The sequence below is a fragment of the Symphalangus syndactylus genome, chromosome 2 (genome assembly GCF_028878055.3).
Source record: "Symphalangus syndactylus isolate Jambi chromosome 2, NHGRI_mSymSyn1-v2.1_pri, whole genome shotgun sequence".
Classification (NCBI taxonomy): Eukaryota; Metazoa; Chordata; class Mammalia; order Primates; family Hylobatidae; genus Symphalangus; species Symphalangus syndactylus.
The window spans coordinates 53,208,478-53,228,807 of NC_072424.2; the positions used below are offsets into that span (position 1 = coordinate 53,208,478).

A 20,330-nucleotide genomic window follows, 5' to 3' on the forward strand; every position below is an offset into this window, starting at 1 on the left:
GAGACCACCAAACAGGCTTTGTGTGAGCAACATGGCTGTTTATTTCACCTAGGTGCAGGCGGGCTGAGTCTGAAAGGAGAGTCGGCAAAGGATGGTGGGATTATCACTGGTTTTTGTAGTTTTTCGGATTGGCGGTGGAGTTAAGAGCAATGTTTTGGGGGCAGGGGGTGGATCTCACGAAGTACATTCTCAAGGGTGGGGAGAATTACAAAGAAACTTATTAAGGGTGGGGGGGATTATAAAGAACATCGATAAGTTAGGGTGGGACAGAAACAAATCACAATGGTGGAATGTCATCAGTTAAGCTATTTTCACTTCTGTGGATCTTCAGTTGCTTCAGGCCATCTGGATGTATACATGCAGGTCGCTGGGGATATGATGGCTTAGCTTGGGCTCAGAGGCCTGACATCAGCCATTCTTGCAACCTGGTAAGGAGTTCTACCAATCACACACATTCTGCCTTGTACAGGAGGGCCAAACTTCCTTTTGGTGAAGAAGTATAAACCTCTAAAACTGACTTGGATCTCCAGGTCCACCTAGCCCATTCTTTGTGGAGTTCCCTTGCTGTTCCAGTCTATCAGCTTAGGTTGAGTCAAATATCCCAATAAGGTTGCCCTGCTATGAGCCAACACCCTGCTCTGCAGCCCTCCCACATCTCAGCTGGCACGGAAGCCAGCGCAGGCAGCGTGGTGATGTCACTGCGTCCGGACGCGCCCCGCCCCTGAGCAGTCGTTGCTGCCCCGCCCCCGCTCGGCTCGCCGCCAGGGGACGCTAGTGGGTCCAGTCTCCTTGGCAACCACTTACTCCTCCCGCTCCGCCCCTTTAACCTTTAGGGTGCGCGGGTGCAGTGTGTCTCGTGCTCTTTCCCCTTTCCCCTCCCCTTTCCCCACCCCGGGCGCTCAGGTCGGTCTGGACCTTCAGCGAAGATGGCGACTCCTGGCGCGGCCTCGGCGGAGCTGGTGATCGGCTGGTGCATATTCGGCCTCTTACTACTGGTAGGGGAGGCACTTGGAGTTTTCCCCATGTTTGGACTGGCGGAGGAAGGGAGGGGCAGGCCCTGCAGTTGGCCTCTCCGGGCCCCGGAGACCCTCTTCGCCCCGCCCCGCTTTTAGCTTGGACTGTGGAGGGCTCCTTAGCGTTGGGGGCTTGGGCGGGCGGCGGGGGCAGGGGGGTGTCGATTTCCGGTCCCTTTTGCTTTCGTTTCCCCGATGACGTCTAGGGTTGAAGGGTCCTTTTTGGAAGCTCTTGCCGTCATCCCTGACTTGGGCAATGGGGCCGGTGGGGTTTGGGGGGTAGAAGAGACCCTCGGGGTTGAGAAGCATGTGGTGGCCTTTCGTCCCCTGTAAAACAGTGGCACACGGTGTGGGGCGGCAGCGCTGGATCTTTGCAAGTTAAGTAGACGCTGGCGTTGTTTACTTGTCGCCTTCTCTGTATGTTTTTTCCCTCATGTCCCCTACCCTTGGGGCTAGTGAGTCTCCAACCTCTGTGCCCATTGTGTGATTCTGCCTTGATGACGTGAGTTGCTCGTTCTGACTTCCAGGTGTCACATTCTCTTCTAATCTTTTTTTGATTGGTGTAGATACCTGTGGAGGGCGGAGCTTTAGCCCTCTTTATTACCAAAGTGTATACTACTACCTGTCTGACCTTAGGTGCTTTCTTTTCCAACGATCTTATTTCTGCATATTCAGTGAGCAAAGTATAGATAGAAATGGCTCAAAGTGGCCTGGCTATTACTTCCCTATTCATATTAAAACGCTTTGGTTTATTTGGGAGTTCAATTTATTTCCTTTCATAACTTCTCTACCTTCTCAAATCTTCTCTTTTCTCATCGTCCGAGCCTGTAGTTACTTTCTGTTCCCATGTATTTTGACCTTTTTGCATTGCAAAACAAAAACCTCCAGTTCTGGAAATCAGGCTTGTTTGGTTTTACTTTTAATTGTCAGATCCAGTCGGTGTTTGGTACCTATGTAGTGTGTTCTAGTAAATTTTTGCAGTAGAGACTAAAAAAGAAAAGAAAAGAAAAGAATGGTGTGAAAATTTAAGAAAAGGATCCTCTTGTTACTGCCATCACTGTCACAGATAAAAACACTGCCTTTACCCTGGAACATGTTAGTCCTTTCTTGGAGGAAATGAAACCCTAAAGGTTGACTGTGGTGTGGTCTCTGCGGCCACCCAGTCCTGTATTTGGAAAGCCCCCTGGCTTTTCCAGTCCATCAGATTTAGTTTGTTTAGAAGAAAATAAATAAGCATGTAATGTATGAAAGTAAAGTGAGACTATCTTGGCAGTTATAAATTAATAAACATTTACGGTACGGAAGTGGTGTGAATTGTAAGAGGATGTAAACCAAACAAAATACGGCTTTAAAGAGGGCCTGAAGTGAGAAAACTGAAATTCTTGAAACATGTATTTTATGGACCGAAAGCCAAAGTATGACTATAAATAAAGCAGGACTTAAGAGAATAGACAACAATATTGGAAGAAAATGAGAATTGTGGTAGAGTTTGGATAGATGAAGAAGAGAAGCCATTTAAGTTGGCAGTATTACAGCAAGGACAAATAAAATCAGAAGGGAATTAGGAGTTTGACACTTGAATGTTGTCGTGGATGAAAGCATTAGGAAGAAGGACTTTTGTTTAAATTTCTGCAAATCTCTTTAAATCCTGCTTTGTTAGAAGAAAGGCTGGTTTCTTTGTTGGCTTCTACATTCAGTCGTTTGGGGTATGTTATTTTAGTCGAAGTGTATGGAGAAAATACAGCTGCAATGATAGGTAGTCAGAAACAGAGGAGCATTTTTCAGATAATTGGGGATGTTTTTTGATACTACACCAAAGCTCAACAAGTGGAAGATTCTTGTCAGTTGCAAGGTGGAATCTGAAACCCTATCAATGAGCTTTTCATTCATTGTTACATTAAAATCCATTAGCCCATCTTGCACTTTGAAAGGATCTTTTACCCATGCATGGTTTTATAATATGATGCCATGGCCACTTAGAAAATGTTGGTTTACTGAGTTATGCACATCTTTTAAATATGGATACATTTCATTACACAATATCAAAATACCATATTTCATTAAGTCACAACTGATCTTGTCAGAAATGTCTCTCAAAATTCTAAGTATTGAAGAGTTGTCAAGCTCATAGTTGTGGATGTAAGTCTTTCAAAATCCAATTTTCATTTGAAGTTTGATTCATAATTATCATTGGTATCAAATACTGTCAGTTTTTCTTTAAGTGATAGATTCCCTTTGTTCATTTGACAAAATCTGCCAAAAAGCGAAGTCTGAATAAACAGTTAGACAATTCTTTCAAGTAAAAATGGTGTCCTTGAAGAGTGGTTGGTTTAGCTTTTAAGTCTAAACTTTTCCTGGAGATAGCCGTCACATCTTGGTATGCAGCAGAAGGACTTTATGTATGCATGCTTCATATTTTACCCCACAAAGTATTAAAAAGAGTCAAAAGTTGAATTTCAATAAAATAAATTTATACTGCTTTATGAAGCACAGTCTTAATTTAAATTGTCCCTTTTTGAGCTTGTGGTGAAGAATACAATGATTACTGGTGCAGTTTGGTGCCACTGTCTTGATTCACGCTAATGCACCAGTAGTTTTACCCACTGTGGCCATGAACCATGAGTGCAAATGTCAGCACAGTGAAAAAGGCAAATAGCATCTTAGTATTTATTATAAGAATAGTTTTCAACTTCTGAATCTCCAGAAAGTATTCTGGGGACTACCAGGGCCTAGGGATTTCACACTTGGAGATCTTCTGCCAATCATCTACTAAAGATTCAGGACATGGGCCAGGTGTGGTGGCCCACACCTGTAATCCCAGCACTTTGGGAGGCTGAGGCAGGTGGATCAGTTGAGCTCAGGAGTTCGAGACCAGCCTGGGCAGCATGGCAAAACCCCATCCCTACTAAAAATACAAAAAATTAGCCGGGTGAGGTGGCAAATGCCTGAGGTTCCAGCTACTCGGAAGGCTGAGCCTAGGAGGTGGTTCGTGGAGGCAGTTGCAGCAAGCTGTGATAGTGCCTGGGCGACAGAGGGAAACCTTGTCTCAAAAAAAAAAACCAAAAAAAGAATCAAGACATGAATGTTGCCTACTTTTGTGATTTTGGGCAAAAAGAATGGACTTCAGTTTCTTCACACGTAAGGAATTGTTAGATTTGGTACCTCATGCCTGTAATCTAACTATGTCTGTCTTTACTATATCAAATCTAAACTGTTCTATCTAGCTTCAATGTCCTCTGTAATTTGGCTCACACCACCTTTAAATTGTATTTGCCATTACAATAGGAGACTCTTATTTTTGTAAAGCAAATTTATTCTTGTTCCTTAAAGTGTGGGCATCATCTGGGAACTTGTTAGAAATACCAAATATGTGACCCCAGTCCCACTGAATCAGAATCCGCAGTTTAACAAGATCCCATACAGTATATCATCTATTCTCATTAGTTTAATAAAGATTCATCTCTTCTCATTCCTTCTTCTGCCCCAGTGGTTTGCAACCTTGACCTTTCATCAGAACCACCTGGGGAGTTTTAAAAATCTCAGTGTTCAGATCAATTTATTTTGAATCTTTTGGGAGAAGCTGGGGGGACTATTTGAAACTTTTCCTTATAATTGTTAACAGAGTTATATATTTGTTTCTTGTATCAAATTCTCTAATAACAACTACTACTATTCGTTAAGCAGTTACTATGGCCAGCCACTATGGTAAACCCTTTATATCTCATTTAATACTTATAACTTGTTATGAAAGAAGTATTCCTATAGACGAGGATACTTGATTTTATTTTATATTGTAGTAATGATTGTTAACATGAACAAAAAGCTCTTTAAGGTTATCAGTTTTAAAACCATTATAAAGGGATTCTGAGACCAAAAAGTTTGGGAATCTCTGGCTTAACTCTTCTGCCTGGTTGCCCTTTCCTAGCTTGTCTGCCTGATATTGGCAAAATCCTTTGTTTGCAGTAATACCTACAAAATGCAGGTTTTCTTTCATTCTTGAAATCCAATAAATTTATTGGAACACTTTCTGTCAAGTACTGCTAAGGATATAAAGATGAGGCTCAGCTTTCAAAGACTTCAGAATAAATTTGGGGAATGTTAAAAATATTTATGAGTTCCTTTAAAAACAAGCTCATTCAAATATTAATACAAAGTAACATTTTATGAAAAATAAATTTCCCAAAATCAAGAAATTGAGCCTAGACCCTTTTTGTTTGTTTGTTCCAAAGTCTTAACTCCCTTCTCACTCAATTCTTTCCTGCTATTCTGTCACCAGTTGAAGGGCCAGCAGTATGAAGGAATGACATGCAGCAACTTGGATGGGTTTTAAATGCACTGTGCCAAATGACACTAGCCAGACTGAAAAGACAACATACTATATGAAGGCATTATGATATTCTAGAAAAGGCAGAAACTATAGGGACAGAAAACAGATAGTGGTTGTCAGGGTGATACTGGTGGGCTGAGGGAGATCCCCAAATACTGGTGGGATCTCAACCCCAGCTGGTTTTCAGGCTCTTGACACTGTCATGAGAAGACATTAAAGGGCAAGTCAGAAAATAGTGTTTAAGTGTGGAGATTTATTAAAGGGAAAAGTGCACACTCGTGTGGGCATTCTTAAGAGAGAGACACACAATGAGATTTGGAGTTTCTACCTTTATGGGTTTCTTTATCCAAGGAAAATATTCAAGAAAATTCCTGGAAAAAAGTAGAGACTTCTTGAAATTGTGGTGCCACCCATTTTTACATCAAATATGAGTGGTCTTGGAACTGCCGTGGTGCTGGTAGGTGTGTGATTGAGCATGTTAATGAGCATATAATGAGGTCCTAGGTGAAACCTAGGTCAAATCCATTGCCATGTTGGGTCCAGTGGGTCTTAACCAGCTTGGTCCACACCCTGGTTTTTCAGGGTCTTATTAGCCCTTAGCCTCTAGTCATGGAAAACTGCTTTCGGGAATTTTTTAGCCCTTGTGACCATCATGCATTATTCCTGTCTCAAGGGCTGGGGGCAGAGAGAGGGGTTAACTACAGGGGGACAAAGGAATTTTCTGAGATGATGGAATTGTTCTTGTATCTTGCTTGCCGTAGAAGGATTTGGAAGCTGCAAAACTAGTTTGGTGGTTTTATTAGTTTCATTTGGGCCCTGGAACTGTAGGATGCTCAGAAAGAAAGTAACCAATGAATCTGTTGAAAAAGTGAAAGGTCAAAACAAGGCTTTAAAAACTACCAGAGCTCTTATTTAGAATAATGGTTCTCAAGTTTGGCTCAGATTGAAATCCTCAGGCATTTAAAGTACTGATGCCTGGAGGAGCCTTATTCTCCATTGATAGAATTGATTGGGGAATGTAGGGAAGGTATAATGGTACTTAAAAGTTACCCAGGTGATTCTGACTCACAGTGAAGGCTGAAATAACATAGTCTCTGTCTGCAACTCCCTATGAGTAGAGTAGAAGTTCTCAAAATATAGCCCTGGACCAGCAGCAACCTCACCTGGGGAAGCTGTTACAAATGCAGATTTTCTGGCTCCACTCCAGACTTCTTGAATCTGAAACTCAGAGGTTGGGGCCTAGCAATCTGTGCTTTAACAGTTCCTGCAAGTGATTCCGATGGCTCCCAACATTAGAGAATCATTAAAGTCCTATGCTCTGTGTTAGTCACTAGAATGGCATTGGGAACTATTAAGAGTACCTGGCTGACTAGAGATGTCAATCTCTACCTCTGAGTGAACTTTTTTCACTGGAAAGCTCCTTGCTGTGCACATGTATCCATTTTCAGCATTGACTTTTCGTTTCATGCTCTTTAAAATTTAAATTATAGTATAATGTGATAATTGCATGGTGATTACTGGCAGTTAATCTTTAGCTCAATGCTATTCTTGCACTGTCAGAACAGGACAGAGGTTAATTTTCATCCGAGTTATATTCTGTAATGCTTCAGTAATAAGCTTAGAATAGAACAGCTTCTACTTGTATCTCCTTTAGGTTGGAAAGATCTACAGGGAAAAAATATTCAAAGCTAGTTATAACTGTGATGTGTGAAACCGTTAGTGTTTGCACCGTGTTTGATGAGGAAATATGTAGCTGAGCACTGTTATTAATAGTATTGTGTGGGTATGCCTACGTGATGTACTGCATTCATGAAGTAGGCTTTGAAAATTATACATCTTGGGCAAGTTTTTAAGGGATAGTGGGCTTTCCTTACACAACTAAAATAACCTTTACTTCACATAAGGTTTCCTGCTAGAAACTTTCAAACACATACAAAAATCAGAGAAAATACATTGGGTAGTAACAAACATCTCTTTTTGTTCTATTTCAGGCTATTTTGGCATTCTGCTGGATATATGTTCGTAAATACCAAAGTCGGCGGGAAAGTGAAGTTGTCTCCACCATAACAGCAATTTTTTCTCTAGCAATTGCACTTATCACATCAGCACTTCTACCAGTGGATATATTTTTGGTTTCTTACATGAAAAATCAAAATGGTACATTTAAGGTAAATATAATCTTACTTTGCAGATTTTTTTTTCCTTTCAAATTTCTGGCACACTTGGCAGTCTGATATATATTGTGTTTTATTTTTGTATCTGGGAATGAATGAGAATGGAAATACAACATAGAGGCTGAGAATGTGACATCTAACCTGATAGACTAGAAGCAGACTTAAAACTGACATAAGAACTATTAATTCAGCAACCCTGCAAATGCTTTAAGTAATCATAATAGGTTATATATTTTTTGCTGCTTGTAACTCCCTTGAAGCTTATTTGATTTGCATTAATGCAATAAGTAAATAATTGAGAAGGGCTTTTGTTAGTGGCAGATCAGGATCCTAATCTCCGTTTCATATTGAGTACTTTGAGTCAGTATGGTGTAGTGAATTAGGCTGGGAATTATAAGATCTGAGTTCTAGTCTTGACCCTTAACTGTCTAGCTGTGGACCTTTAGCCAAACCACTTAACTTTTCTGGACTTGAGGTTCCTCATTTTAAAAATGAAGGGTGTGGACTAAAGGTTTCTGAGTTTCCTTTAAATTATGCAAATTACTTTTAAGTTTCTTACTAGCTTAAGCTTCTGTGACTCAGGAACTGTCTCTTTTGTTATAGCCCCAGTATTTAGCTTTAGTACTTAAATATTTGAATGAAATAGTATTTCATTTATCTTAATAATGCATGATTATAAAATAACTTCCTGAATTGGGCTAAATTGGGTAACTGATTTTTATTTTATTTTATTTTATATATATATATATATATTTTATTGCTGGAGTACAGTGGCATGATCTCGGTTCACTGCAACTTCTGCCTCCTGGGTTCAAGTGATTCTCGTCCCTCAGCCTCCCAAGTAGCTAGGAATACAGACATGCAGCCACCATGCCTGGCTAGTTCTTTTTGTATTTTTAGTAGAGATGGGGTTTCGCCATGTTTGCCAGGCTGGTCTTAAACTCCTGGCCTCAAGTGATCCACCTGCCCAGCCTCCCAAAGTGCTGGGATTGCAGGCATGAGCCACGATCCCTGGTCCAAATCGGGTAAATAATTTGAAAATATTTTTGTAGTTAGGTTTAAATTTATTCTGATTACTGTGAAAATTAGATATACTCTGATTGCTGTGAAAACCACATTTTTTTTTTCTGTACACCATTTATTTAGCAAATTTTAATTGAGCACTTAGTGTGTGCCAAACAATATGTTATAAAGATAGTAACTAACATCTATTGAATATTTGCTATGTGTCAGACTCTATTTTAAGTGATTTACATTTAGTAACTTCCTTTGATCTCTCAAACAATCCTGTGAGATAAGTAGCATTATCTATGGTTTTCATGCGTGAAAAATCAAGGTTCAAAGAGGTGAAGTAACATAGCCTGTAAGTGCCGAAGCTGGGATTTGAAGCTCCGCAGTTTGGTTCCAGAGAGCTTTGTTCATGAGGTTTCTTGGGAAGATGGCTTCTAAATGAGTAAGAGATATTTTCAGGTAGCTTAGTAAATAGGATACCTACCAGTGATTCTACATTTTTTCAAAATATAAACTTAATTCACATTTTATATTTTGGGTTGAAACATTATTTCTAGAGAAAATGACTAATTTTACTGATATCATTGGGTTTTCTCTGCTTTTTATTATTGGGCAAGAAGAAATACACTTTTAATAATGTTAGACATAGATAATTAAATGATTGATTGTAACATTATGAGGTCATTTTCTCTGAGAAATAAGTGTCATTTTAGAATTAAATTCTATAAAAATGTGTAATTTCTTTTGGCTCTGTATATAGCTGTGTTTCTTGGATAAGAGATTTTGACATTTTCAGAATTTCTGGATATTCTTTTTATTTTAAAACAGTGTAGTATAATTCCAAATGTACAGTACATAATTATAAATTTCTGGGATATTTTTCTTTCTGAAAGCTGTTAAATTTAAATAGATAATGATATATATGTATATGTGTGTATTCTAATGTATAGAGGTCATATAATTATCCGTGATATAATTACTGTTTGAATTGGAGATTTTTTTAGTTTAGAATTGAGGATGTTTGATTTATTTAGATTTTGTGGGAAAACATTTCATCTTTATACATATGTAACAAACCTGCACGTTGTGCACATGTACCCTAGAACTTAAAGTATAATTAAAATTTCTAAAGTATTTTCATGAAATTATGAACTTTCTGTTAGATTAAGTATTGTTTTGGGCCCATGCTTAAATTAGTGGTCACTTTCTGGGAAATAGGTTTGTTTTGTTTCTTTGTTTTTGATATTTAAATCTGTGAGATTGCATTATACTTGTTTGAACAAGATTTTAAGAATCCATTCACTAAAGAAGCAAAAATATTAACTATAAAAATCCAGGGTGCTTGTTTTAATACATGTGCCCTTAAAAGAAAAAAAAAGTACGGCTGTAGTTAACACACTATATTTGTTAAATCTAAATGTTACACTAATATTTAGAAGGGGAATAAATCTGTTACAATTTTTCCCTCTACTTTTTAAAACTTTGTTTCATTATTAGGATATTAGTTATTCATCAATTGTTGGTTCTCGTTTTTTTCTACTTTTCTTTTTTTGAGACGGAGTTTCACTGCAACCTCTGCCTCCTGGGTTCAAACAATTCTTCTGCCTCAGCTTCCTGAGTATCTGGGATTACAGATGCACACCACCATGCTCGGCCAGTTTTTTGTATTTTTAGTAGAGATGGGGTTTCAGCATGTTGGCCAGGCTGGTCTTGAACTCCTGACCTCAGGTGATCCACCCGCCTTGGCCTCCCAAAGTGCTGGGATTACAGGCATGGGCCACTGTGCTTGGCCTTTCCTACTTTTTGTTACTAAGTTGTCTCTAGTTCTGTTTGTTTTTAGCTTAGATAATGTATCCGTTTTTTCTTGGTAGTTTTTTTGATACCTTGAAACATTCTGTGTGTCTGTATTTTCCCTTCTCATTTTGGGGGGCTTGGTGAGGATTAGTGAAATTCATGAGTTTTTATTTGAAACTGGACTATTTGCTGACACTCAAAAGTAGAACTGAAAAAATTTTTGAAAACATTTTCCTGATAAAGTCTAGACAGTAGTTTTTCCTAAAGTTATTACTAAATTCAGGTGCCTAGTGAAAGATAATTTTAAGTATTTAAGAATTAATTCTTCAAACTTCATGCCACGATTGTAAATGTAGTCAGAGTAAAAAGGATGCCGGCGTGGTTTTAGTCTATTCCAACTTTATTTGTAAGGATGAATGTACAAGTTGACATTGTTTTCCATGATGAGTGCTAATGTATACTAATATTTACAATGTGCATTTGAAATTCCTAAATGAATATATGCATTCTCTAACTTTCTCTACTTCCACCTCAAATATTTTGAAGCCTCTCTCTAATTATGCACTTGGCTTGTAAGGTATAATTATTTGGAAACTCCACATATTAATGATTGCTAACATTTTTCTTAAAAACAGAAGGTGCCCAGGCTTTTCTGTGAGCAGGCAGTCATTGCTAGTTTCTTTATTTTTGTTTTAGTTACCCTTCTAACTTTCTCTGCCTTCTTATGGCAGGGGTATGTTATAATGCCTGAGTTATTTCTGTTTACCTTTCTTTCAACATGTGGCATTATTAATAACTTTAGCTAGATAATTTGTTTCTAGCTTTTTTCTAAAATAATTAACTTTTTAGATAACAAAAAAGAACCTTTTAGAGTACAGCTGGAAGTGCTGTCTTTAACAGTCTTTGATAGTCAATAACATTGGATGGGGATATACATGAAATATACTGATCCAATGGAAAAAAAAAGAAATTGACATTAATATGAATAAATATTCTTTCTTTTATACAACATGTAAAAATAAAAAAATTAGTTAATATTAAGGTATGTCATGAAAACATTTAATGTTTTGGTGTTTGTTCATATCTTACTCCTGTTCCCTAATTGTGAGTATCTTTATGGCCTGTTATTAGATGTCTGGGCTAAACTCTACTGCTGCCTCATTCCTATTTTCAAATGGTGGGAATTGTATCTTAGAACTTTGTGCTTTTTTATTGCACCTTACTTACATATGTTTATTTATTTAATATTTACTAAGTATGTAGTATGTGCCTGACAGTTGTAGGTACTGGAGATTAATCATTAAGGCAAATGAGGTTGCTTTTCTCATGGAGCTTAGTCTGCAAGGCCTGATCAATAGTCAACAAATAAAATAAGGTAACTTTATAGTGATAAATTCTATGAGGAAATACAACAGATTGATCTGAGAGTCTAGTCAGGTTATCAGTGTTTTGGAGAGGGGGATAGGAAGGCAAAACTGCTGAGGTTTCTTGCCATGATACCTGGATGAGGAGCCAACCTAGTAAAGAGCCGGAGGGAGAGAGCCTTCAGGGAGAAGCAGCAGCAAATATAGAGGCTTTAAGCCAGGATGAACTTGGCTCATTTGGCTGACATGTATTGTTGAGGGTTTTGCTTTGGTAAAAGCTGAGATCCAGAATAAGGCAGGAGCCAGATTGTTCATGACTTTTAAGTCATATTAGTAAGTTTTGATTTTCTCCTAACTGCAATATGAAGTTAATGAAGGTAAAAGATAAAGGTGACTTGGGCTAGAGTGGTGCTGGTGGAGAAAAATGATTAAAATTGGCATGTATTTTAGAGGTAGAGCTGCTGGGATCTGCTGATAGATTAGATATAGGGGGACAGGTGAAAGAAAAAGAAAATTGGAGCACCGGTGCCTAGGTTTTTGTATACCTTAGAGAAATAGGGAAACCTAGAGGAATAAGAGGGCATGTGCATGTGCATGGGCAAGTGAGGGGGTGCAGAGAAAAGACTTACAGTTCGGACAGGCTACCTTTAAAGTGTGTACTGTACTATCTATCCAGGTGGAGGTGTTAAGTAGGGAATTGAAGCTCTGTGAAGAGCTTAGGGCTGGAGAGAAGTATTTGGGAAGCAACATATGGATGATATCTATGATATCTACAGTTATGGACTGATTAGGAGCTGGGAAGACTGAGTACTCAGAGAAGCCTTGACATTGGACCGAGGACTGGAATTGTCTGTTGTGTAGAAGGTCAGCTGAAGGGGAGAATCTGCAACCTGAGAGATAAGAAAAACAGAAGGAGGAGGCTTTATGGAAGTCAGAATAATGTGTTTCAGGAAGAAAGAATGATAGCTTTTTTCAGTGGTGTTGAGAGGTGAAGTGAACGGGGTAGAGAAGTGACTGGTGGCTTTGGTCAGTGGTGACCATGAAAAATAATTTCGGCAGAACAGTAGGGTGGTTAGGTTGAGTGGGTTAGATATGGACAGAGAAGTAAGGAAGAAGTGATAGGGAATACTGACAACTTTTCAGGAGGTTTTTGCTCTCTATGAAAGTGAGAAGAGGAGTTAATGGAGGTGTTTTTATTTGTGGTGTTTGTGTATCTCTTTGTGTTTAATAGTTACTAGAATTTGTATACTTTAGAATTCAGTGCAGTGAGAGAAATTTTTGAGGGGAGAGAAGGTATCATTGCAGGTGCAGTTTCCTCCAGAAGGGTGAGTGAAAGTGAAAGGGTTGGGTGTAATAGGAGTATGGGTACTTCAGAGGAAAGAAGGTCTAGAATTTGGATACAAATGGAGATATGTTTTAGATTTAATAGTAAGTTGAGTGAGCTCCTGTCTTGGGGCTGCAAATTATTTTAGAGACCTCTAAATCAGTATTTCTCAATCACGGACATTTTGCCTTGGATAATTCTTTGTTAGGGGGCCTGCCCTGTGAACTGTAGGTGTTTAGTGGCGTCCTTGACCTCTTACCTCCTAGATTCCTGTAGTATACTGACTCTGCCCACCATGTCTCCGGACATTGTCAAATGCCCCATGGGAATCAAAATGGCTCCTGAATGAGAACCACCATTTTTATGGTGAAGTTATCAGGTAAAAGTGAGGAGAATCATTTTGGAGTTTTGGGTTATGCAGCACGTTTCAAAAGTCAACTTGAAAAATGGGGAATGGAATTTACATATGCGACCACATTCTTGTTCTGTGGAATTCTATCTTTGTCTTCTGAAATATTCTTCTTTAATATTCTTTATTTAGTTCTTGATTGTCTCACATTCCTTTGTGTCCTAAATGACTCTGAAGTTTCTTTTAGTTTCTACTTTGACAGGCAATAGTTTATAAAACTTATCAGGGTCATAGTGGTTCCCAAAATTAGAAGGAAAGTTTTACAAACTAAGCTCTCTTGACAATACATCAAGTATCTTGGAGGCAAGAGAGTATGTAAAAGCCAAATACACTAACAGTACTTGAGTGATGTTGTATATCTTACACATATTTGTAGCTTTAAAATAGTAACAGCAATACTCTTGTTGCCACAAGAACTGGTTAGGCAAAAGATCCTTATAGAGTAAAAGATGCTAAATTTCAGTGATTCTTTTGCTTCAAGTTAACCTTCAGACTTTGTATTTTTAATATTTTTTTTGAGATTGGGATTTTGTCCAATTTTAAACTAATTTTTAAGTGATTCTCAGTGGAGACATTACTACCTCCTGGGGCTGTCTTGAAATTGGTGGGAAGTTTGTATAACATATAAAAAGTAGAAAAAAGATAGTTGTCATTATTCTCTGGCCCATTGATACATTGTTCTTAATTTGCTCATCTTCAAAATCCTGTTAGTCCAGGCACGGTGGCTCACACCTATAAACCTAGAGGCTGAGGCAGGCAGATCACTTGAGTCCAGGAGTTCAAGACCAGCCTGGGCAACGTGGTGAAACACAGTCTCTATAAAAAATACAAAAATTAGCTGGGCGTGGGTGGTGGCATGCACTGTGGTCCCAGCTACTTGGAAGCCTGAAGGTGGGAGGATCACCTGGGCCTGGGAAGGTCTAGGCTGCAGTGAGCCATAATCATGCCACTGCACTGCAGCCTGGGTGACGGAGAGAGACCCTGTCCTGTTTTGATACAGAAGTAATCACTAAAGAAGCACAGCTCTTAGGAATTGAAGGTTTGGTTATGTACATATTCATTTGGATACTTGAATCATTGCTGAAAAAATTTTCAGTCATTGCACAGAATTCTCCCCAGTGCTTTCCCATTCTTTGTGGTAAGCGCTACTTACATTTTCTTTTCATTTTTTCTATAATATGTTTGGATATTTCTTTCATTACATTTTTTAGACAAAGATTACATGTGTTAAAACTTTTGGTTGTGATTTGTTCTGTTTCCTCCTACTCAAAAGTACTTCATGGATATCCCTCTATGCTAGTTTATATAGGTCTCATTGTTTTTAATGTCAACATGTTATTCTATGTTATGCATGTACAGTAGTAAATTTTACTATTTCTATTCTGGCATTTAGATTGTCTCCAGTTTCATTTTTCTTTTAAAAAATATTTTAAACGACCCTACACCGAATATTGTTGGGTAAAGGACTCTTGGCCAAAAACCAATAAATGTTATTACTTAGTACAGGCTCTAATTTACCCTGACAAGGGTCAGCAAGTGCTCAGGTTCTTTTGTAACTTTACATTAGGCAAAGAGAGAGACTCTCCCAAAGTGCAGGTGCTTTAGTAGAGGCATATAACCTCCTAGTCTTTTCTCTCTCTCTCTTTTTTTTTTCTTGAGACAGAGTCTTGCTCTGTCGCTCAGGCTGGAGTGTAGTGGCATGATCTTGGCCTGCTGCAACCTCTGCCTCCCAAGTTAAAGCAATTCTCGTTCCTCATCCTTCCAAGAAGCTGGGATTATAGGTGTGTACTACCATGCCTGCTCTCAAACTCCTGACCTCAAGCAATCCACCTGCCTCAGCCTCCTAGAGTGCTGGGATTACAGATGTAAGCCACCGCACCTGGCTTCTTAAGAATGGTCTTGCAGATAGAATAAACACCTTGGACTTGGGTGCCAAAGAATATGAGCTGAGTAGGTACAAGTGGTTCACTGAGTGCTAGGACATACCGATTGCGGAACACCTGGAGAGTTTGGGTCTCTTAGTCCAATTAGTAATGGAATTTGGTACAGCTCCTGCTGTGTGGGAAAGGAAGGGCCCATTTGGGCTAGCTTATCGCTTTGTAAGAGCTCTTGAGGTAATTTGTTGGACAAGTAGTATTGTCCAGTGAATAAAATATCTATGTACTAATATCCATCCTAATTTGTGTGAATATATTTAGGATCGATTCAATAAAGAATGTCTACATGGTAGACTATCTTATTGTGTAGCAGATGGCTTTCCCTCCACATTTTGGCATTACTGGATGTTACTGTTTTAAATTATGCCAATAGGTAGGTGAAAGGTTATATAATAGTAGATTTTCACGTTTTATTAGTGAAGGATAGTAATTGGGAAATTCCTCCTTATTGGTCTTTTTCAAATTTATTTTTGGCCCTAGATTGTTTTGTCAGATGATTTTTAGAATCAATATGTTAATATACTCTACCTCCTAGCACAGTGGGATTTCGATTGGTGATATATATTAATTTTAAGATTAATTTGAATGGCAATTGGTATTTACAGTCTTTACATGTGGGAACAGGTGACTTTCCATTTATTAAATTTTTTATATCCTGTGATTTATTTTTTATATGGTTAACATAAATGTTTCTATTTGGCCTATTAAGGGTTTGTTACTATTCCTTTTTACTATTGGGAACATATTGTTTTTATTGTGCTTTGGATATCAAGGTTTTGCCTTTGTAGAAGTAAGTTTGGATTTTCTACATTTTTTTATATTTTACCAGCAAGAAATTTATAGCTACTCATTGCTAGAGGTGTTTATGGGCAAAAAAAAGGAGAAAAGAAAAGAAAAATCCTGAATTATCTTAAGAGAATTAAATATTGATCCCCTTTTTTAAGAGCACTCATAGAATGTTGACACTGACTTGAGCTCTTTAAGTGTTTATAAAACATTGACCTGGATTCTAAATTTTGCTTTATACTTAATAGCAGTGATAAGTCCTTTAGATTCTCCACGTTTAATTTTTCACATGCACAGAATTTAGAGTATAGGCCAAAAGGCTTGACATTGTACCTTAGTTCTGACATAATAGGGTATAGATTTTTTTTTCTATTGGAAAAGACTAATTTGAATTATTTTTTCTAAGCTTAGTAATTTGAACAGCACTTGTGTGGGATGAATGCAAAGGAGATTAGACTGATTTTTCCTGTAGGTTTTTAAAAAAATGTATAATATGTTCAGATATGTTCTTCTGAGGTACTAATCACGTTTGTTACTCTCTGCATAAAATTCATCACTATTTTCCATTGCTCTTAGGACAAAGTCCAAAATACTCAACATGACTCACAAGCCCCTGACATACATGTCCTTCTCTTCCCTCTCTCCACCTGCTTTCTCTTCCCTTTCTAAAAGCTCAGTTGAATCTATATTTAGCTTCTTGAAGTTTTTTTCAAATGTTCTGTGTATGTTCTTTTCTCCCTTCTTTCCTTCCTACTATTTTCTCTGTTTCCCTGAGATCATTCTCCCTCCTTTCAGGTCTCAGTTTAGTCATTTTTGAGAAGCCATTCCTGATCTTCAGTTTGGGTTAGCTGCCTTTTGTCTTTGTGTTTTGCCAGAACTGTGTTGTCTTATCGCAGCATTTACATACTGAAATTTGTCTATTGTCTGTCTCTCACTTATTGAAGACATAGATTGTTTTTATTTGAGTGGATAGATTTTGGAAGTGATATTCAGTCGTATTAAAACTTGACTCTTAATTGTTAGGCAAATGGATGTTTCATTAATATTTCTATTGTTTCCTTTTATCCTAGGACTGGGCTAATGCTAATGTCAGCAGACAGATTGAGGACACTGTATTATATGGTTACTATAGTAAGTATCTTTCAGTTTCTCTTCCTATTTGGACTGCTAACTAAAATATTGATACGGCTCCGATGAGTGGAGAACCCCAGGTTCTTCCTCTTGGGTTGAATTAGAAAAAAATGACATGGACACACATGGAGTAGTTTTAAGGAGCAGGGAGTTTAATAGGCAAGAAAGAAGGGTGAAGAAAGAAAGAAGAAGCTCTCCTGTACAGAGACAGAGGGAGGGGAGCTCCAAAGCCAAGAGAGGGAACCCCACCTGCCATGGATACCAGTCAGGTATATGAAGAGGCTGGAGGTGGCAGTGTTTGATTTGCATAGGGCCCAGGGGATTGGTTTGACCAGGCATGTCATCCACATAGCCTGCAAAAAAAAAAAAACAAAACGGACGCTCCCACCCTAGCTTTTAATATGCAAATACAGGGTGCCATGATGTTCTACACAGGTGGGGATATGTGGGGGTGGCCATGTCGCCAGGAACATGTGGGGCAAGGGCAAGAAGAAGAGTGCGGGTATTGCCATGTTTGGGTGGACCCAGTTTCTAATGGCTTGTATTTGCATATCAAAGGTTGCCGGCCTGGCTCTAAGAGCCAGGGAAGAAACTTTTCTGGAGATGCTTTAAAAAATGAAAAGGGTCCTTCCTAAGGACGCTTTTCCTCTCTATCTGCCTACAATAATTTCTTAATAACTCCTACAATATAAAGCTACATATAAACTTTTAATTTTGAAACCACATATGAGATTTCTGTTTTCTACAACAGGAATAAATAATATGTATTCATTCTCAAAATCCTGAAACTTCTTGAACCTACTTTGCTTCATTTACATTCACTTTGTAACACTTCTTTGTAGCAGTTCAGTCAAGTTACTTTAAATCTCACCTCTCCTTTTATGATTACCAGTTTCTCACTCTTGTTTTCTTGATTTTAAATTTCAGTTTTCTAAAACTTTTTTCTAAGTATTGCCATTGGTAGACTGCAGTCTTCGAGCAATTTGTACTACCAACTTTATTCTCCACAGAGTCATTTTAATCCCGGACTTAATGGTTGCTTGGCTTCTCCTCCTTCCCTCCCTCAAACATCCTTCTCAGTATTAGATTATAAAAGCTTTATAATAATACAAAAGCTAAATGTTTCCAAAATTTTCCCTTTGAATAAACATGAAACTTGTGTTTTATAAAAAAAGTGTAGTTGTTGAGTTAGGAGAGGGATGTCACTTTTTTCAGCAATAAAGATGCTGAATAAGATTTCAGTAGGACATTAAATGGGAAACTGAAAAAAATCTACAGAAGTTTCTATGGATAGGATATATTTTCGAGTTCCATTGAATTTTTTTTTTTTTTTTTTTTTTTTTTTTGAGACTGAGTCTCGCCCTGTTGCCCAGGCTGGAGTGCAGTGGCACAATCTCGGCTCACTGCAGCCTCTGCCTCATGGGTTCAAGCAATTCTCCTGCCTCAGTCTCCCGAGTAGCTGGGATTACAGGCACACACCATCACGCCCAGCTAATTTTTGTATTTTTAGTAGAGATGGGGTTTCACCATGTTGGCCAGGCTCGTCTTTAACTCCTGACCTAGTGATCTGCCCGCCTTGGCCTCCCAAAGTGCTGGGATTACAGGCGTGAGCCACCGTGCCTGGCCCCATTGAATTTTAATTCAGCTGCTTTGCTCCTTTGCCTTTATCCTGATCTAAAATCTGTAGGCCCCATGAAATTTTATTTCTTTTGGGTAGATTTTAGAATAAGGACTATAAATCATGCTGCTATAAAGACACATGCACACGTATGTTTATTGTGGCACTATTCACAATAGCGAAGAGTTGGAACCAACCCAAATGTCCAACAACGATAGACTGGATTAAGAAAATGTGGCACATATACACCATGGAATACTATGCAGCCATAAAAAATGATGAGTTCATGTCCTTTGTAGGGACATGGATGAAACTGGAAAACATCATTCTCAGTAAACTATCTCAAGGACAAAAATCAAACACCGCATGTTCTCACTCATAGGTGGGAATTGAACAATGAGAACTCATGGACACAGGAAGGGGAACATCACACTCCGGGGACTGTTGTGGGGTGGGGGGAGGAGGGAGGGACACCATTAGGAGATATACCTAATGCTAAATGACGAGTTAATGGGTGCAGGAAATCAACATGGCACATGGATACATATGTAACAAACCTGCACATTGTGCACATGTACCCTAAAACCTAAAGTATAATAATAATAAAAAAAATTTATGAAATTTCAAAATATAATTTAATATTTCTGATGAATATATTAAATATAATAAAATACAATTTTGACCTATTTAGTAAAAAGTTTTGAAATGGAGCTATATTAAGTAGAATGTTGCCTTTTTAGTATAAATAGAATATAAATACTTCTACACAAAGTTTTAGGGGGGAGGTCTGTCACCTGTATGACACTAAAGTGTAGTGATTCTGTAGAAGATATGATGAGATAAGCCAATTTATACGTTAGTGAAGTCAAGGTCTGTGAACTGTGTCTTATCGTTGAACCTAGAGGCCATTGGACTAATCCTTTGTAACTAAGTTCGCAAAAGACTTGTAAACTGGAATGTTAATTCATGCAGCCTTTTTCAGTTTGTTCTATGGAGAGAATTAAGCCCACAGAAAAGAATTTTAGTAAGTATTTTTCTTAGTCCTTCCAAAGACGGTGTGTTCTCAATCCACTCAAGGATAATATGCCCTTAGTATCATTTTAAATGCCTGAGAGATAAGGTAATCATTACAAACAGTAGATGTCTTGGGACTTAAGGCTTGATTTCCTGTAGAACTTAATTTATAGTGAGAAATATAATTGCTTTGAATAGGATAGTTGAGACACTGATCTAGGAAAAAAATTTGTTTAAAAAGCCAGATTATGAATTGAAAAATTTGTTTTATGACCATGGAATCAAAACAAGAAAATTTAATTGGATAATATGAATGGTTAGTGGTATAACATTAGTCATCTCCATCTCAGCTATGGCTAATAGGCCTTTGGCTCTGACCCAGCGGTGACCTATAGCTAGGAGCCTGAAAGGATTCCACAGCTTCGAAG

At 38.2% G+C, this 20,330-nt stretch overlaps 1 protein-coding gene across 1 annotated transcript in view; it reads left to right on the top strand.

Moving 5' to 3' along the window:
- Positions 1-719: 719 nt before the first annotated feature.
- The window catches only part of LMBRD1 (LMBR1 domain containing 1), a 123,856-nt gene continuing 104,245 nt past the window's right edge, over positions 720-20,330 (top strand). The window contains exons 1-3 of the mRNA XM_055257228.2: positions 720-995; positions 7,332-7,508; positions 17,210-17,270. Of these exons, the coding sequence (XP_055113203.1) occupies positions 927-995; positions 7,332-7,508; positions 17,210-17,270 (307 nt within the window). The 5' untranslated portion in view covers positions 720-926. The remainder of the gene's footprint in view (positions 996-7,331; positions 7,509-17,209; positions 17,271-20,330) is intronic.